At 40.4% G+C, this 20,975-nt stretch overlaps 1 protein-coding gene across 1 annotated transcript in view; it reads left to right on the top strand.

Moving 5' to 3' along the window:
* Window positions 1-20,975, top strand: part of MEIS2 (Meis homeobox 2) — a gene marked incomplete at its 3' end in the record, with an annotated part of 196,811 nt that overhangs the window by 45,282 nt on the left and 130,554 nt on the right. Inside the window, exon 8 of the mRNA XM_082648382.1 lies at window positions 16,029-16,174. Within this exon, the coding sequence (XP_082504508.1) occupies window positions 16,029-16,174 (146 nt within the window). The remainder of the gene's footprint in view (window positions 1-16,028; window positions 16,175-20,975) is intronic.

The following is a 20,975-nucleotide window of genomic DNA, read 5'->3' as shown; positions in this document are numbered from 1 at the left end:
TGGCTCTGAGATCTGATCTTACAGCAAAGATGTCAGTTCTCTCTTGCGATGGTTTGCCACAGGTATATGAGTAAACCTACTGAGAGACAGACCCTTTTCTTTTCCTCCTGGGAAATGGTTGAACAATGTTTTCTTTCAAACAAAGACCTTTGCAGCTCCTGTTTTATCAGCCAACACGGCCCGACTAAAGTTCACATTGGTGCCCTCAAGTTGTTCGTCTTCATGACAAAGTGCAGGGGTATGCTATGACAAACTAATAACTACCTGGCCTTCAGCTCCTGGTCTTCCTGTAATTGGACGGCAATCAGATGTGGTAATATTTCCTATGTAGTGGCAAACGTGGCCTTTTGCTTTTGTGCCATTCTGAAGTATGAGCTCTGGAAGAATGAGGAAAAGATTATTTTTCTTCAGCAAATGTGTTTTTCAGCCAGTGGTGACTCTGTTTGCATAGGTTTTTTTTTTTATTTTTTTTTTTAATGTGAATGAGTCATTAAAAAGAAATGAAAGAAGGAAGGAAAGAGTAAGAATGAAATTGAACTATTATTCGTTATCTGACGTGAGCCAAATATCACATACCTCCAAATTCAGATGAATCACTTGGCCATGATCAGGCATTAGTAAGTACCAGTTACCCAGGTTCAAAGCCATAAAGCACTGTTCTCCCCACAGTCTACTTTTTTTAAAAATATGAATTCCATTCCATATGGGAGTAGAGGCTGTGTTGTGAAATAGAGTTCATAGACTTGAGTTGAAGATCCAGCTCTGTTACCGACTAGCCACGTGACTTTAGGCAAGTTTCTTAACCTGTCTGGCTTCACTTTCCAAAGATACTAAAGTGATTAAAATACTGAACTCTGAACTATCCTGTGGATGAGAGGATACCTATTGTACCTGGCACTTCCAAGGTGCTCCACAAATGTTAGTTCTGTATTTATACAAAGGATTCACGGATTATCTGAAGGTATGGAGCTGGTTGGCAAGGGTTAATATTCATTCTATATTCCCATTCATTTTTAATCTTAAGGGCGCTCAGAGTCTTTCATAACGGTGTCATTTTCCTCTGAAATTGACTAAGATCTCCAGTGTTAGACCTTCTTATGATTAGGAGGAATGGGTTAATACTGAATTTCCCAAAAGAGTTTTAAAAGTGGCTTAAGAATTATTTCTATTACCTTCTTGACTATTATTGGTACTTTTTTTGTAACCTGAGTAGTTCTTTGTTAACAGTATTTATCATAATGGGATTTGACCAATGGAGAAAAATACTTTTGAGTCAAATCTGCAAAGTGCATTTTGACCATCTACTTTACATCTTCATGAAGTTAAAGAAAATAGTATAAATCAACAAGTTTATAAATATCATGATGGGCTTCTCCCCATAGCATATTTCAATTGCTGCCCTAAATCATTTCATACTTTCAGAACTTCACTGCAAAAACTGGGAGAATCCCCACTCCTACACCTCTGTATTGTAAGCTGTGTTTTCTTTTTTTTTCTTTTTTTTTTGCGGTACGCGGGCCTCTCACTGTTGTGGCTTCTCCCGTTGCGGAGCACAGGCTCCGGAAGCGCAGGCTCAGCGGCCATGGCTCACGGGCCCAGCCGCTCCGCGGCATGTGGGATCTTCCCGGACCGGGGCACGAACCCGTGTCCCCTGCATCGGCAGGCGGACTCTGAACCACTGCGCAACCAGGGAAGCCCTGTAAGCTGTATTTTCCACTAAAATCTGTTTTATGCCAAATAACAGGTTTATGGAGATTTAACTATAATCTGCTTAACATTATTTTTATCAACTTTCTTGAGGTACAAGTTTCATACTAAATTCACCCATTTAAGGTATACAATTTAATGAGTTTTGACAGTTGTGTACACCTATGAGACAAGCACCATAATCAAGATACTGTACATGTCTATCACCACCCAGAAGCTTCCTTGTACTCCTTTTTAGTCTATCCCTCCCTCTGTGTTTGTCCTCAGTCAACCACTGATCTGCTTTCCATTTGTTTGCATTTTATAGAATTTAATATATTTGGAATCATATAGTATGTAGTTTTTTATTTGGCTTCCTCTATTTAAGGCCATGACTTTGAGATGTGACACACTGTATGTGTCAGTAATTTGTGCTTTTTTATTGCTGAATAGTATTTCAGTGTATGGATATACCACATTTCGTCTATCCTTTCATATTAGTTCATTTTAAGAATGGAAATAACTAGCATTTATTGATCCACCTTTGATGTGTTAGGTACCGTGTGAGGCTAGATGTCATGTATAAAGTTTCTAAGCTTGTTAATAAGTGTAAAGCACCTGGTACAAGATAGGGATTTAATAATTACTCTTATTACTTCATTTAATTTTCATAATTAACTTATTGGGGATGTATAACTCTTCCCATTTCATAGATGAGGAAACTTAGGTTTAGAGGGTTAATCTCTCGACCAAGGTCATACTCAGCCAGTAAGGAATAGATCTGGAAATTCAATACAAGATCTCTTTTATCACCCAGCTCATGCTTCTTCCATTGCATCAACATTTTCCCCCAAGGGTATGTTCCTCTGTGATTATGTGTGGATGGGGCTGAGGGACAGAGTGGAGGGGCAAGCAGTATGTTAGAAGTGAGCCTCCAAAGGAGGCTACTACAAACAGAGTAGTAAAGCTGCCCCCCAAAATACAATAAAGTCAGAAATTTAGAAGAAGAGTGAACCAAGTATGTAGGGCACTTTTCCAAATATAGGACACCTCTATCACTAATTATCTCTTTCAATAAAGTTGCTTCTTCCAGGCAGTGTATCTTATAGGAAAATGTCTTTGAAATTTATAAAACATTAACTCTATGACCAGTTTTCAACTCTTAGAGACCAACATTCGTAGATAGCTTCTGTTTCCAAGTTTTAGATATAAATGCACAAAGAATAAAACATATTCCAAGGAATATTAGAGTTATCCATCCATTCATTTAATTAAAGTTTAGGTATATACTACACCCATAACATTATACAAAGTTCTAAGAATGTTATGAAAAAAATAAAAGATACGGTGCCTGACTTGAATAAGCTTATGTAGAAGAAATGTAGTTGTGTGTGTGTGGAAGTCTTCTGGAGATATTCTGATAGCTAAAGTAATCCTTGAAAGAGGTAAATAATTAGGACTAGTGTTCTGCTGTAATCAATAGGATTGAGAGTGAAGAAGAATTAAATTCATTACCGTATTAAGGTCAGTCTACTTTCCATCAATGCGTATCTTTGTAACCTAAACAGTATAAAATCCATCCCAAATGTTTTTGAGTACATATGTCTGTCCATATGTAAGGTGCTAAGATGACATTATTAAGTGGCCTAGAAATCACATTGTTTTGAAGCAATTCAGAAGAGATTATGGATACCTTCAAACTCAGCTGCTAGACTTTTATACTTTGTCCAGCATGCTGTTTTTTGTTTGTTTGTTTGTTTTTTTGCGGGACATGGGCCTCTCACTGTTGTGGCCTCTCCCGCTGCGGAGCACAGGCTCCGGACGCGCAGGCTCAGCGGCCATGGCTCACGGGCCCAGCTGCTCCGTGGCATGTGGGACCCTCCCGGACCGGGGCATGAACCCGTGTCCCCTGCATTGGCAGGTGGACTCTCAACCACTGCGCCACCAGGGAAGCCCCCAGCATGCTGTTTTGAATAAGGAAGCAAAATATATTCATTTAAAAAAATATAACGGCTTTATTGAGATATAATTCACACAGTATATGATTTCACCCATTTAAACTGTACAATTCGTTGGTTTTTAGTATATTCACAGTTGTGCAACCGTTACCATGATCAATCTTAGAATATTTTCATCACCCCAAAAGATTATATACTCGTTAGCAGTCATTCTCCATTTAAAGTGTACTTTTAAAGGGCCTCGTGTCTGTGGTTTTTTAGTCCATGGGCTATATGAAGAATAGTCAATTTACTGTATCTTAGATTATTCTTACTAAGCTGTCACATTATGTTTCCCCATAGGACTATCACATGTATGTTGTGGATATCTATTTACATTACGTTATAAAAATATACCTGCTTGTTCTCAAATCGTAGTAGATTTATTTAAAACAATCATAATAAGTAAACTTTTTACTTTTACTTGTTACTTTAAAAAGTAACAGTAGTTACTTTTTAAATGTTAGCAATTTAGTTTTTAAACTTGTTAAACAAAAACCCAAAGTTTTATTAGGAAACTCTGTTGTGTGAAAATGTGCTTTGAAAAATGTACAAAATATAATTTTCTAATAAATAACGCACATATTCCACTTATGATATCTTAACAGTTTAAAAATATTCACCTAAAACCAGTTATCAACTTCACAGGTACTATTGTTCTTTTTTCTATATGTAGAAAACTTTCCAAAGGGAATGTTGATAGATAGTCTAATCTGTTTTCTTAGTAAGCATTATTATTATCACAGAGGTGGCTAGCTTTTGTTTAAAGTTAAAGGATTTTTGTTCTGAAATTATTTAACAATGTCAGCTGCAAAGTTGTACTTTTATTAAAATATTCCATTGTTTTCATTTTACAGTAGTTGAGAAAGTGGAAGCAATATTCAAAAAGTCTTTTTTGTTGTTGTTCTGCTATTTGAAATGGTATCTACAGATATAAATTCACAGAGAAATACCATATTAAGAATTCAAACTGATCAACTGATATTATAAAAATGTATTGTCCCTACTTTTGTCTTAGATAGCAAATATGATAATGAAGTAAGGATCCTAAAAATTGAATGAAATAATTTCTGCTACAGATAGAACTTTGCTTTTTTGTTATTCCCCCTAATGAATTTTATTATTGGTTGATATTTAATGTTTCATTTAATATTAAAGTATGCTAAGAGAGATAGTAAGACATAAAATCCTATAGTTGACGATAAAATGAGAACATTGTTATTGTTACATACTGAACATACAGATTTATTATAATTAATACATTCTTGGAAGCAGACCAATTGTATTCTAGTTTCGTATAAAATGTTAAAAATGCAGTTTATAAATGGTCTTTTGTAGGAAATTCTTTTTGCAAATATAAAGGCCATATCTTTCCTTGAAAGACCTGTTGATTTGGAGATGTTAGCCAGCTATCTTTACTAAAACACTTTACAATGCTAAAAATAGTCCACTTCAGTTAAATATGGATATTTTAAAAAAGAAAATCCCAGTTAGACTGCAACAGAAGGACTTTTGTGTGACAATATTTTGCATGATTAAAAATTTAAACAGAATAACAGCTATTTATATTTACAGTTACATGAGAGTAATTACTAAAGCAGACAAAATACTTAGAGCATAATTTAATAATGTTTTCCTCTCGCAAAGGTGCCAAAATTGTTATTTGCATAATTTTCACAATTTGTACTGAAACATAGCTAACTGAAATTGGGAAGTCATCTCTCCCCAACCACCTTTTTTCTTTTATAGGAGATGTGGGAAAGAGACTCATACATCATAACAACCCATTTTTGTATAATTTCCCATAAAAATCATGACCCTTGTGTCAAACCATTAGGTGAAAGAGATGTGTTCCATTCATACTTTCTCTTTTAGAGTCTTTCTTTCAATGACCAGCCTCAGTCCAACTTCAAGGCTCCTAATTATAACATTTACTGGTTCAAAGATTAACCTTCTGAGAGGGGCATTCTGGGCTGTTGGTAACTTGATCAGCTTGGTCTTCTCTTGGTCTCTCTCTCTTTCTGGTTCTTTGTATTGCAGGAGGGAGATGATGGTATCTGGCACATTCCTAGGATGACTTGAAGATAGCAGCCTACTGTGTTTAGGGCTGAAAGATTGTGAACTCTGTTAGCTGAAATGCCACTCTGGGGAGGCAAACAGAACATTAAAAAAGCTTTAGCTGTAGGTAGTGTAATGCAAGGAGAGTCAAATTTGAGAGCTGGGACTCGAGTGGACATTTGTCCATGCTTTCCACCTTAATAAAATCTGAGTGTTACTAACTGTGGAAAGGGCATTTGAGAGATCACTAAAAATGAATCATTAGAGTGCCCAGAAGAGCTTTATTATGATGTCCTGTGAATAACTTTGGAACCTACTCTGTACTTTTATAGGTGCTTACCAGGTAACTGAGGAACAAGTACATTCTATTATCCTCTACTACAGAGATTAGGCAATCTGCTGAATTATAAAGAAAAAGGAATTTACTTTTCTACTGGATTCAGTCAATATCCTTTAGAGAATTCTGTGGGAGGCTAGGGGAATAGATATCCTTTATTGAAATATTTAAAAATTTTCACTAGTATATATAGAATGGATAAACAACAAGGTCCTACTGTATAGCACAGGGAACTGTAATCAATATCCTGTGATAAAGCATAAAGGAAAAGAATATGAAAAAGAATGTATATATATGTATAACTGAATCACTTTGCTGTATAGCAGAAATTAACACAACATTGTAAATCAACTATTCTTGAATTAAAAAATTTTTTCAAGTGAAATTTTATCTATATATATAAATTATGAAATATATATATATTTCAATGAGAGAAATCAACTTAAGTGAAGCATAAATTAGAAATACATATACATTTCAGATGAGAGTAACCAGCTTCAGGGAAGCACAGGCTAAGAGTTTGGAAGCTTTCTTGTTCACTTCTGCTATAAAGGATTAGAGGGTTCCAGTCAATAAACAAAGCCATTTTATGGCTCCTGACGGGTAAATTGAGGGGACTGATTTGGTCAAGGACCAGTATGAGGATGTTTCTGTTCAACAGTTAACAGGATTCAACATGATATGGAAAATACAGGCGTGCAAAACTATACTACGACGCTCACGTTGCCAGCTAAAGCCTAAAACACTGCCACATTTACATATGTGTCCATCTGTCTGTTTTTACACTTTATTTTTCCAACCAGTGGGTGAAGTGGTTTTCATCCAAGCTGCAGTCTGAATTTTTTTTTTCACCCACCACTTTCCGTTCTATCATATAGCTGCATATTTTAAAGTGCATGTTATTTGTCTCTGGACACACATTTACTTGCACAGCCTTGGCTGGGTTTTCGTGTCTCTTCTGGAAGGTTAGCTCATCTTCTCCGGCCTGAGCTTTGCAGCGGCCTGCACCGGGCCAGGTTGTCTCGGGATCACTGAGTTAGGGCGCAGTTTGTCGCCTTCTCCAGGTGGCAGAAATCCCCCAGCGCAGGCCGGGCCAGCGGCCAGGGCCACAGTCCAGCCGAGCCAGTGAGAATGGAAGTGCTTTCGGTCTCTTCAGTGGAGAGCCTGCGTAAATCCTGTGTAAATAGAGGGAGGAGAACAAAGAATGAGCCCCTACAGCTCAGAGCATTTGGAGCCATTTGGGGCTGAATTTGCTAAATGCTGCTTATACAGCCTGAAAAGTTGAAGAGAAAGGAGCTTAAAATCCCCTCTTTTTTTCCCTTTTTGCTCATACCCCGGGGGGAGGGTGTTCAGGACCAGGGAAGCCTGAGGTAAGCCGATGAAGACTTGTTTTTTCAGTGCTCTTTTGAGTGTGAAAAAGGTGGCCTGGGTCACTGTCCTCTCTTTAATGTCGGAAAACCCACACAGTTAGTAAATGTTGCATGTAAACGAAAGCATTTCACCTCTCCTGCTTCCCTCCATGCTAGTGGGCCATGAACCAGTCACTTGAAAAATCACAGAAAAATTTCACTTTAACGTGTCCAGACAGTTAAGCACAGCAGGAGAGTAAAAGAGATCAGTAATTAGCAGGTCTCACTGCTGGCCCCTCACCCCACCTCTCTCCCCTCGCCCTCCCCACATTTCTGGGTCTGTAGCTTCCCCCTCCCCCCAACCTCATCTGGTGTGAAAAAGGTAAATTGCAGATTTACTTTGAGGATGGTTCTTGGAAAGCAAGCGTTGTAAGGCCAGAGTCTAACACAGAACTGGGCAAAGGCAGCTGCTTCTTCTTCTCCTTCTTCTCCTTCTTCTTTTTGCCTCTTATTGAAAACCCTGATTCAGATTTCTCAGTGGGATGTCCTATGTTAAACTCCTGGAAGGTAGTCCCTGAAAGAAAGTATCTTTTGACTCAGTACATTTTAATCCTGTTTTCAAAGTACCATATTAAAGGGAAAAAAGCATAAAGAAATGATGACAGAAAATGAGTTTCCAAAGAGCTTTGTGTTGCAGTTCCATGGCTACAGGATACTTCATTTTTTAACTGTAATCCTCCGAGTAATCTGAACAGCCTGGGCAAGGGGCAGCCACTCTCTCCCAGCAGTCTCTCTTCCCCGTTGGATTTGGGCAGGTTTGAGAAATGGAGCACCGTTTTCAAAAAAAAAACCAATATATGACACGTGTCTCAGACATGTAAGGATCATCTCTGAGGAGGGCCATGCCCTCCTGAGCAGTAAAACACTGGGCATGATACACCCAGTGCTTCTAGAGTAGGAAGAGTGGTGTGAGGGAGCCCGAGGCTGGGTGACTGGGTTACCAGAGCCAAGGACTCCCTTCATGGACCTTCTTCAAAGCAGGTGACATTCTCATAGGGGCCTAATAATATGTCTCAAGGCTCTTGCTGCCAATTTGTCCATCCCACTAACATTTGACTGTTTACTCTGTGTCAGGGCTCGGGAGTCAGGGCCCCTGCCTTGAAGAAGCTCACAGTCAAGCAGCACAGACAACTTAGTAGACAGATAAATTGCAAAACAGAAAAGTAAATATAGCAGAGGCAAGGAACAAACTGCTGAAGAAATCAAAAGCATAGTATACCAGCTCTTACTGGGAAATAGAGAAAGCTTTACAAAGGAGGTTCCTTTTTTTGGGTTTTGAAATTTGAATAGGAGTTTGCCTGGGCAAAGAAGAATGGGAAGGAGTAAAAAAATGAAGACAAAGGGCATTTTTGGCCAAGGGCACAGGGCTAAAGGCATGGAATTTTGAAAGATCCCTTGGCTCAGAAAAGTTCTTAAAGTTAAACAGATACTCCTATTTCAAAATCATATTTAATTTGAACTTTAGGTCTACAGGGAACAATAACAGTCCTGCAGATAATGGACATAACTGTAAAAATATGCATCTGTTTGTTTCTTGGTTCGTAGTTACTTTTAAGTGTGCTGTCGCCCACTGTCTCTTTAGTTCATGAATGTGAGTATATAAGGCCTCACTCTTGGGGTTTGTTTCTTGAGCAGTGAGGGCTAACCCAGAATCTAGCTTCACTTTTCACCTCTTCTTGTTTTCCTGGCAGCCTAAGGGAGAGGATAGAGGTTGTGAGCATGGGCTTTACAGGACAAGCACCTCTCTGCCACTTCCTGACTGTGTGACCTTTGACAAGTTACTTAATTCCTTTGAGTTTCAGTTTTCTTTATATATAAAATGGAATTGATAATAGTAGTTATTTCATTCATTTGTTGTGAAGATTGGAACATTGCAAGTGTCCAGTGAAAGTTACTTGTGATAATGAGGATAATGAAAGTGACAACAGTATTGATAAGGAAGAGGAGGATACTGTATTCTAGTGAGACAGAAATGGTGTAGAAAAGGGACTACCCTATTGAACATTAAACACTAACATTTAAGAATTCTAGGGCTTCCCTGGTGGCGCAGTGGTTGAGAGTCCGCCTGCCGATGCAGGGGACACGGGTTCATGCCCCGGTCCGGGAAGATCCCACATGCCGCAGAGCGGCTGGGCCCGTGAGCCATGGCGGCTGAGCCTGCGCGTCCGGAGCCTGTGCTCCGCAACGGGAGAGGCCACAGCAGTGAGAGGCCCGCGTACCGCAAAAAAAAAAGAATTCTATAAACTTGTACATGTCTATATATGTGTATGTATATGTGACTATAGGCAAAAATGTGCAGTTCATCTACAAATATATTTGGATACTTATGTACAAATTAGTGAATTCTTTGAAAAAGGTAACAATATAATTTATATACTTAAAATTTATAATCAGACATACAAATATCTATATATTCATGAATACACCTAAGTTCTGGAAGTAGGTTGGAAGATATGTGTGTGTGTCTGAAATTAGTGAATTTACATTGCCCAAAATAAAAATGATTATAGTGAGTTTCTATTTATCAAAAAAGAGAAGGGGAAAAAAACCCATGTTCTTTCAGGCGAGATATCACTCTTTTTTACAGTATATATTTTATATGAACATATTTAACTATTAAACGTTGTCCAAAACTGAGAGAAGTGAGGATTAAATAATGTGCCACCGACTTACTCAAAAGCAGTATAAATGCTATTAACCAAAACATGTATTCATTTGTCCTAATATTTCTCTGAAAATACAGTACTGAGAGGTTACTTTCAGATGTTTGTGATTTGACAGGGTGCCAAATGTCACAGAAGCCTTATTCTATCTTTAAAAAGTGACTTTAAGGCAGGGAATCCATCACTTTAGTTACAGCTCCGTGAAGTAGTTCATAGTACTGCACAGTGATGACATCACAGCCTTGAGATCCTGACTGTATGGACAGTAGATGCTCAAATATTTACAGCATCTCTGGGCTCTGAAGGTCAGTCTGGTGCTGTCAGTACAAGGGCCTCCACTTGGACCCACAATAAACCCATTAGAAAAATCCCGAGTCTCAAAGTCTCTTGCTGTACTGAATATATCTAAAGACGGTACAGACACTGGCTTACTTGTGAGAGAAAAGTTTGCACATTTCTGTTTGAACCTGGACCAGCCTGGACCAGTTCTAGCTCAATCCCAGCCCCTGGGCCCTAGATCTAATCTCTCCTCTGCACTTAGACCTTTACCTGTAGGATCAAGCCTGGTTTGATAACAGAGTTCAAATGAGGTAATGCTTTGAAAAGTGAAAAATAACTTACAATATGTGAGAATACCAGTGGTAGTAACACTGGACTTGGAGTTACCTGGACTCTGGTTTATCCTAGATCACATGTAGCTGTGGAATCTTAGGCAACGATTTATCCTCTTGGCCTCAGTTTCTTCACGGATAAATGTCGGGGCTGTTTTTCGGGGGAGGTAGGGAGGTGGAATAGGAAGAAAAAGATGGACTAGGACCCTCTTGACTGTTGCGCTTGCCCTCTATTTCTGATAGGGCAGAAGGCCACATCCCAATGGTATTGGACTCATCGTAGCACATCATCACTGTTTGTATCGCTTCTTTATTCCAAGCCAAGCAGTTGATGTCTAACATATAGACAGATTTTTGGCTAAAAGGGGTTAAGACAATATGCTGATGAAAGGAAGTGGTGTCCTTTTGCCTGGGCAGTTTTTATGGCCAAGAATTGTATGGATTGGGAATTTCTGCTTAGAATCATCTGAGGATCCTCTCATCATGTGCCCATATCTTTCCTTGATTCACTGGCTACATAGCTACAGAAATGGATTTTGCCTGCACCTGGACACCCATGGTATCCCAGGATTAACTTCCTTGCGCCTAGACTCCCTCAGTATTGCTCCTCTAGGTAGGTGTAGACTGGGGCTGCTTCCCCTGGCAGTGCCTTGTTCTGAGCATAGTGTGCTCAGCTATGGAAAGCATCTGTGACCTCCTCCTCCAGAGCATGGGTGTAAATCCAGCTGGAGATGCTCTCAAAGTACCTCAGAGTCTTGAAACAGGTGGAGGACCCAGAGATTAGATTCAGGCCTTTAGACAACCACCACCAGGGGTAGGGGGCTAAAGGGATATTCTCTGTGCCCTCCAACAGTGCTTCTCAAACTTGAGTGTCATCAGAATCACCTGGAGTGCTTAGTAACCCTCAGATTGTCTGGCCCCATCCCTGGAGGTTCGGATACGGTGGGTCTGGGGTGGGTCCAAGAATTTGCATTTCGCGCAATTTCTTTGCCACTGCTAATGGCGCTGGTCCGCATTTTGAGAGCCCGTGTTCTACAGCTTGTTTCTTCCTGTTTAACCCTCACCATCAGAAGATAAGGTGGGGCTACCTTGTGTTGGCCAGTACCTGTGACGGAGAGCACCACGGCTTTCCCACAGTGAATAAGGCCCTGGCCAGAGTGTAGTTTCTCACCGTGACCACTAACCCCATTTGTGGCAGTAGAATAGAATTTTAACTATTCACCTGTTCTTGAGGTTGCATCTTATCTCAAATTAGAAGGTCATCTAGTTCGGTGGCTTCCAAAAGCTAGTTTAAGAACCAGTGCTAGGCTGATTGTGTAACCAAACCCAAGGAACTTGTTAAAAATACAAATTCTTTGTCCCTGCCCCAGGATATTTTGATTTAGTAAGTCTGGGATAAGGCCTGGGGACCTGTGTTTTTTACAATCTCCCCTGATAATTTAGTCCACTTCAAAGGTATCTATCCACAGGCCTTGAGTATTTCTTTCCATGGTCACACACAGTGCGTTCAGTAACACGCAGCTATTTTGAGTATCTTTGCCCTAAACTTAGACTGTGCCTTTAGTCAAGGGATTAGCAACCTTTTAAAAGAAGCATGCCCAGTAGTTCTTTATTTAGTTTTTCCCCATCAGAGGTGGCAATGCTGGTGCAATGGCCTTGGGTCAGCCCTTTAAAAAGGCTCTAATGGGCACTGAGTTATTCAAAGAAGTGCCATTCCTGGCACGTTCGGAAGTGACTACCTGCACTCGGGCCGCCCACCCAGCCCCTTTGGGACCATGAAGAGTGCAGTCACCCCAGTGTGGGATTATCAAAGAGAGGGGAGGGCCCTTGAATAAACTCATTGATAAGTTTAGCCCTTTACTCATGCAGCAGACCATCACTGGGTGTCCACTCTGGCTCAGACATGAAGGTGTGCTCTCAGGATAAAAAGATAAACAAAACACAGTTCCTGCCCACACCATGTATCCCACACTTCTGAGTCCTAACTTCAGATGCTTAGATACATGCCATTATCTCTTTTTCCTCCTCTGACACGTGCATCTGTGCCCGTATACACACTATTTTCGGCATAGAAACTCATTTGGCACAGATGCCAAGGATTGCCAACGCAGCCCTAAAACAGGGAAACAATGTCCACTTTAAGGGTTACTTTAGTATCATCTGCACAGTTTTGTTTTAGGTTGCATATCACACAGTTGCCTTTTTAAATTTTTCTTTTAAAAGAAAAATTGCTGTTGTTAGTCCTCTATGCTAGAGTCGGTTCACAATCCATTGGAGGAAAAAACAAATTTATTGTGTGTTTGGAGAAGAAAATTCCTATCTTTATAGAGGTGTAAACACTAATATTAATTTAAAAATCTCTTGTCTAGTATCCGGTTATTATAAAAATAGGTGCATTTTTCTTTACAATTATTTGTCACACTGGATCCAAATTCAGATATTTTACAACGTTTATATACATTTATATAAAATGGACAGCTTTATATTAAAATGCATGTAATGCTCCTGTCTTCTCCAGTTTAAGTCAGTCATCAAAGGAGGCTCACTCCAGCTCTATTTTTTTTCTTGAGCTAAATATAGTGAATCATATAGTTTGAAGGTGTTACCAGCCCTCTCTGCTTTTAAGCAAGAGAAAATGCACTGTGGAAACCCTGTCTCTCATTTTTAAGGTCATTGATTGGGTTAAAAAGGCAAATGCCTTTTTTTGTTGAACTTCCTTCAATTAAGCCGATAACCTTTTAAAATAAGTATATTCAAGGAATCTATCAAAAAAAGCTAAATGAGATTTTTAACAAAATCCTGACAATTTCAGCTTAAACATATACACAGAAACCATATGTGCTTAGGAAGAAATATATACACACAGGCATTGTTTACAGTGTGTGTTTTTATATTTGGAAGACATTGAAGGAAGAGCCATTCCATACATACATTATCTGAAATGTACATCCAGATAGCCCACATAGATTTTTCCATCCAGAGACAAAGATATCTTTATCCGTGGTAGGTCGACAGACAGACTGACTTCAAACTTGCACTTGCAGTGTGGGTTTTTTTCCCTCATCTCCGGGTACTGCTTTTCAAAATCGCCTCAGGCTATAGAACAGCACCTCAGATCCCCAAGGCCCACTGCCTGGCTCCTAATAGCCACTCTCCATCTGTGTCACATGAACAGCTGATGAGATCGCTTCAGTGTCTGTATTTTGGAGAGCATATCCACCCAGGTTAAAATGCTAGGGTTGCCAAGGAGCAGTCAGAAGCCATTAGTGTGGGTGAGAATTTGCCTTGCAGCAGTTCTTTGGCATGGTGGAAAGTGTGTATGCATGTCCCTGCTTGAGCGTGTGTGTGTGTGTGTGTATGTGTGTGTGTGTGTCTGTCCTTGTGCAAGTGACCCCCTCGTGTACATGGTTGTGTAGGGAGGGTAGACAGATGAAGACTCGACTCCATCTAACCAGTGTTCAAAAGTCAAATGCCTTTGTTTCCCTGTACTCTGATTAGTTCTTTGACTACTTGGGGTCCTTTCGACTCACTTTTCCTTTTTTTTTTTAATCATAACAGACGGCAAAGAAAAAGAGAACAGCAACTTCGGGGTCATGCTCTAGTGTTTGGGCAGATGGAAGGGAGCTGCTTTGCCTTGGGGCAGGGTGGTTGTAATGAAGTGGCCTGTCAGTCTGTAAATAGTGAGGGTCATCTCTTCCATGTGATGGAGGGTATCGCATTGCAGTGAAAATGGAAATGTCAATAAAATTAATCTGCCAGCTCTTTGTGTGGCTTTTCTGCTTCTCTGGCCAAAGAAGGTTGAGAGTTTTTGTGGTGCGAAAGGAAAAGAACAGGTAGAGGGAAGCCCACCAAGCAGACGGGACAGGTTAGGAGGCGAGGGGCCTGTGGCAGGATATCCCATGTGGCCCAATCCAGGAGGAGGGAGCTGGTCTGGGAATGAGCTGGAGGATCTATAGCATTTCCCTGGGAAGCTGCGGAGCGTCTAGCTCTGGCTACATTGAGCACAGAGTTTATTGTTTTAGGCTTTCTTGGACAAGGTTTTTACTTAGCATGGGATTTATGGCATTTACTGCTAATGAATGTCTATTCTTAAATTACAAAAACCCCCATCTCAGCGCAATTCCCAGATGTCCTTCCAGGACCCTGGCTTCTTAAACACCAGCAGGGAGCATAAACTCTCCACTTCTCTGTTTTCCTCTTTCGTGTGGCTCCAGGCTAATGATGTGCAAGGAAAACACAGCCATCTATAAAGCCCCAGTGCTGTCCCCGTATTCTTCATTTATTTTGCATTTGATTATGCCACAAGTCGGATCTTGTTTCTTTCCTTTTTTTAAAGTTATTAGTTCAAATATTAATGTAGGGATATGGCATATATTGCTACTCTTGATTGATGCCTTCCCAAAAACAGGAAGACGTGCTCGTATGAATTTTAAGAAAGTAGGGGTCCTGCAATGCCTTGCCGGAAGAGTTTTTCAGATACATAATTTAGATGCCCTCCAGGCAGGCTTTCAAGGCATTTTTGCCGGAGGGCAAGAAAAAATAACTATGACTGTTAAAAGTAAATGATTTTTGCTAATGCACAATTAATGCCAGAGAAAAAGCACAGAAGAGAAAGATGTTGATAGAAACTTCTGATTAAGTGAGCACCCTACCTTGATGTGCATCTTTTTTTTTTTTTTTTTTTTAACGATAATGATCAGTGGTGCAGAGAGCTAAAAGTTTTCATGTCACGCGGATGCTGAGTCCAGGGTCATCTGAGGAGTGTGTGAATGTGCGTGCTTAGGAGGTGACAGTTCTGGGAGGGGCTGAGCAGGCAGTGTGTTATGTGCAATGAACAGTGACACAGTTACTGTCACCTATGCAGGCAGCCTAGAATATATAGACTACAGAACATTTAACTTGATTACCCTACAGTATGTGTTCACTCTGGGCATGGGGATGCATTTTCACTGAATGGGTTTTCTGATGGCGGTTTTCCCACACTGGATTCCATAATTGACAAAGAGCTACTGCACTGTGTCAAGAGCACAATTAGAATTGAATTAATGATATGGGCGAGTGTGAGACACACAAAATTAACATTTGAAGAGGTCTGGTTTAATTTTGTCTTTTACATATTTGTGTCTCCAATTATACTTTAATGAAAGAGAATATACCCGCTTAATGGATTTCTTTCAACAAGCTTAGCTGAGCTTGTCATTAGCTGCTCGTTGTTGTTGGCACCCTTTCTGTGTTTTCTCTAATGTATTTTCATTTCTTTCTACTAGGGGATGGTTTAGACAACAGTGTAGCTTCACCTGGCACAGGTGACGATGATGATCCAGACAAGGACAAAAAACGCCAGAAGAAAAGAGGCATTTTCCCCAAAGTAGCAACAAATATCATGAGAGCATGGCTCTTCCAGCATCTCACAGTAAGTCAAGATGAAAGAGAAAAATGTTTTGTTGTTTTGCCTTCTCCTAGCAAGTTAGGTGGGCTCATACAGATTTTTTTGAAAATAGTGCCTATTTTCCCTTTCTCAAAATAAGATGGTTAACAGAGCCGTGAAGGTTTCACCAACTCTCACCACCCAAAGAGTACCCTGTAGAAAGGAGGAGTTTTTGTTTCCATAGGTCAGGAATGGACCTTATTAAAAATGGTCTAGGGCCCTAAACAGTCTATATAAGTAAATGTGTTATTTGTGCTAAAAGGTATGAGAGCAACTTCAGATAATGCAGCTGCAACCACGGGAAACAGCTGTTAAGAAGCTCATGAATCCATAAACGTTGCCGATGACACTCGTAACGAAAGCCACCTCCTCTAGCAGGCAAAAAAAAGCACTTTGCCACATGCATGTCCAAGCTCATGGTACCAGGGGCAACTCTAATTGCTGAAGCAGCTTGCAAACATGTTACATGTTTATATGACAAACGCAGAAGGGTCATAGGTGCTATAACGCCTTTGTTTATAAGGTCGAGATTAAAGATTCGTTTTTAGCGGTTCAAGTCCATTATCTTAGAAGCCGATCCTGTTCACTTGTGGGAAAAGATCAACTATGTGCAACATTTTTAAAGTAACAGTTTATCTTCCTGTTTGCAGTCGGTTTTATGCATCATTTTATATATACCATTGACTCTAAGACCCTCATGACAAAAACATTACAATATATTTTTACGGAGGAACTAGGCGCTCATACTTTGCTGTTCGTTTGGAAATTCTGGGAAAACGGTGAAGACGTCAGAGGCTGTTTCTTGCTATGAGATTGTTTTCAGGCCATTCTATTTAGGCTAAGGCTTAAAAATAGAGTAGCACATTGAAAGCTGAAGGTCTTTGATTATCCAACTTGTGGGTTGCCATGCTGAATGACATTAGTTACAGTGTCATGGGTCCAGCACAAGGTTCCACTTTTATTTATGGCGGTAGCAGCTGATCTGGTCTTGTAGCAGAGCTACAAAGGGCAAGGGGTGGGGCGGGAGGTGGGGAGGGCAACGTGATAGATTCACATTCCTAAATCGGCCATTTTGATGTAAGGACATTAGTAGCAAACTAAGGTGTATCGATCTGGCCGGTGGTGTCAGGATTAGCTGGGAGAACCAACGAGGCTGCCTTGGCAGTGGTTATTCTTGCCTTGCAGCTATGGCCATTTCAAAGGTCAGGGCCCTGCACTGACTGGGCTCAGAGGAATTAGACAGAACATGCAGTCTCTGGGCTGATTACTTAACCAAAGACAAAATAATGAGTCCTAAGCAAATACTGACTAATTGAAAGGGCTGTAAATCCATTACATATTGGTCAGGGATAATCAGGAGTATTTAATCACTTTTATCTATTCAGGAGCACTGAAGCTGCAACAGCAAAGCCCTGAACCTTGCCATGTGGTTATTATTCTCATCATTATCAAAATTACTTCACAGCTGTTCTTTGCTACATCACCTCAGCTGGAGATTTACTAACCTGTAAAATGTTTTTAATTTGGAAGTCGAATGAGTGTGAGGGGAGGGGTTTCTCATTTTTAACTGAAGGTTTGTTTGGTTAGAGTAGCAAGTAAGAAAGGCAGGGTAGGAGCCAGTGGATGGCAGGCATGCCGCCTTCTCCCACCAGCAGCTCACCTGTCTGGCTTCCTCCCTCTGTCTTCCTTCATGCTCAGCCTTCCTTGGTTGAAAATGGAGACTTCAACGATTGCTTTCCAAGCCAACATCCCCATGTATTTTCACAGAACAGCAGGATCTTAGGGAATTTGGCTGCTTTGTGTTGACAAACCAGGAAACTCAGACCCAGAAAAGGAAGTGATTGGCTCAAGGTCCAGCTGCAACCAGGACCCAAGCCTTTCTTGTCCCCAGCTCTGTGCTCTTTCTACCACATTATGATGACTTTGCGAAAATCACGATCACCTTTAACAGTTGCATATCAATCTCACAGCCTCTGCCATCAAAATGCTCAGCGTCATTTTTAAAATTTTCCTGCTCCCCCAACCTCTTTGAATAGAGAAGGCTTACTGTGCACCTCTGTCTTGAGGCCAACTCTCTCCTTCACCGCCCAGGTCTGTGCCTTGAATCTCCCGCGGAGTGTCCAGAGCCCAGCTGGACCTCCTGCCTTGCCCTGTTGGTGTCTTATCTCCCACCTCCCTCTCCTGGATTCAACCCACTGTGCGCCGTGGCCACGGGCGAGGAATTGTGTGTGGCCAGTGATTCCTGGGTGCTTCTTTGCGGCTGTACCATACACTAGGTACTGTGTACTATGTACCTTCTCCCCACCCCGAGGTTGCTTTCATCTAGATAAATGTGCATGAGGCTTTGTGCAGAATTCTCTGTCCAACTGAAAATTTTAATTAATGCCTGTCCTTGGAGTGGGGAGAGAAGACTCAAATAGCCTGAGCTGGGGAGTCAGGAAACCAGCATTTCGAGTTCAATTTCCCTGTGTCCTGCCCGAACCTCAGTTAAGTCAAGTTCTCTGGACCTTCCATTCCCCCATTTTTCAAACAGATCTGCATGTTGCAGTCTCCTTTCCCACACTCATGTGTGTTGGTTACACTCAGAGAACAGTCAGAGCACCCCTGTGCCCCAAACTCCTGATCATCCTCTCCTCTCAGTCCCCCCCTTCCTTTTCCTTTTCCATTAAGTGCTTTCTTTTTCTCCTCCCCATGACCTTCTTTCACATCATGCCCCTTTCATTACTTTCTCCGCTGGCTTTGTCTCTCAGTCCGTCTCTCTGCTCCCCTCCCCAGCCTTTTCTGCACCTCCCTTGTATGTAAGGAAATTCTCCTGGGCTTTTTCTTTGAAAAGGTCCTCCCTCTTCATCCCCACGTCACCCCAACTGCAGAGAAGAGGTTCAGTAACTTTGATAAAGGTGGTTCTGTAAAACTTTTACTTCCCAATCTTTAATGAGCTGAAAGATTTACTCGGCTATAATTCTGAGCGCAGAAACCAAGAATAGAGACCCCTAACTAACGACATGTTAATTTAGACCCCTTTTCTTACATGCACTAACAGGCGTGAGGAAGTTCTTGGAAATAGAGATGCCCCACTATATTTTTCTGTCATTTAATTAATTTCAACTTTCAAAGTGAAATGTTGTCTCTAGCTCACTGGAAATAGATGTAGCCTAAATTATTATTTCATGTAAATTTCTTTACAAGTGCATGATTCAATGTGCATTCCTTCATTATTAGTCTCTTTAACACTATTTCAAACTGGTTTGTTCCCTTTTGTGCAGTATGACCTGTTCTTGTATTACAATAATCCCTGATGTACCCTTTTTTCTTTCTTTTTTTAAAAAGAGGCTAATTGAATTATCTCATTATTTTAATTTGTTAAGCAAATGTATTTTGCATCTCAGGATGTGTTCTTAAAGAAGGGGGCTGCTGAGGCTTTGCCCCCTGAATGGGCCATTGGCCCATTTTGACATTCATGCATTCATTAACTAGCAGAACATAAAAGAACTCTGGTTGTATTTTTTTTTTTCCAAACACCCAACCAGCATGGAGCAACTTTTCCCAATAAGCCACAGGGGTCTCTCTACATATGTTCTCAACTGCAAGCTATTGTCACCTATTCTGAATACCTCAAAAGGCCCAGGGAGAAAAGAACCCCACCTCAACAAAGGCCAACTGTAGCAATTGTTAAGTCTTAGTCTCAATATGACAAAAATCATTAACCTTCAGTTTTCTTGGAAGAACAAGTTCCACTACAACTGTAACAGTTAAAACAATCTCTCAAATTCCTGTGCACCACCAGCTTTAGGGGAAAAGGTAATAAACTCATAGCTAATCGATAATATTGAGGAAAATATTTAAACTAAATCCAAAGTGGCCTCAAAAAACCAAACTCTTTGATGAATTGAGGAATTTCCATAGTCTGAGTTAAGCACTTTGAACGTGCTTAGTCGGAAGCTAAATAATTAGTTTGTAGTTTCTAACTACCGACTTCGAAAATGTCCTTTAAACATCACAATAATTTTAAGGAAATGAATTCATATAAATATTTAAAGGCTCACAATAATTTTAAGGAAATAAATCCATGCAAATATTTTTTAGAAATTCAACTAGCAGACGCATCGTGTGTTACTGTCACCCCCCTCTTCTACTGGTGGACGGCTCTGCCTGGCTTCTCAGACTAAGAAATTTAGTGAAGATCGAAGAAAGAATCTGTTGGAATGTATGTGCTTTTGCTGGAAAGTACCCAATGGCAAAAAAAAAACATAGGGAAATCCTAGGGAAGTATATTCTTTTCCCTAACACATGGAGATTATGATATCATAAAAGTAAGCCTGCCATTACAACTGTTTTTATTTAACTTCAAAGATAGTTAAAGAAAGAAACAGCAAGAAATAATACCCGGGCTGACGGTTTATTCTTAACCATGAAAAACTCCTCCACGCCAAGAAGCCCTTAGTGAGCTCAATTAGGCTCTCAGGCACCTTCTTTTCTCAGGCACTTCTCTTGCCACCTTCAAGAGCTCCCCTAGTTGTGCTGCAAAGAATATATTTGATCATGGAATGAAAACAGGAAGTGCTCACACACAAAGACACCACTTGCTCATACCCGTTTCTGACTAAAGATTTTCTTATTTGAAAACATAGGGATAAAGCTCACCCTTAGTGGATGTGGGACTTCTTTCAAAGCTATGTGTACAGAATCAGAAGCAAATTTATTTTAAAGTGATATAATATCATGCAGCCTGCTGGATGCAGGTTCTAAAAACTCTGCCCTTTGTTCATGGCAAAATGCTTCACCCCTC

This window comes from Grampus griseus, assembly GCF_964374135.1.
Source record: "Grampus griseus genome assembly, chromosome: 2".
In the NCBI taxonomy this organism is placed as follows: domain Eukaryota; kingdom Metazoa; phylum Chordata; class Mammalia; order Artiodactyla; family Delphinidae; genus Grampus; species Grampus griseus.
Note: the sequence above shows the minus strand (reverse complement) of the source record. Positions and strands in the feature narration are given on the sequence as shown.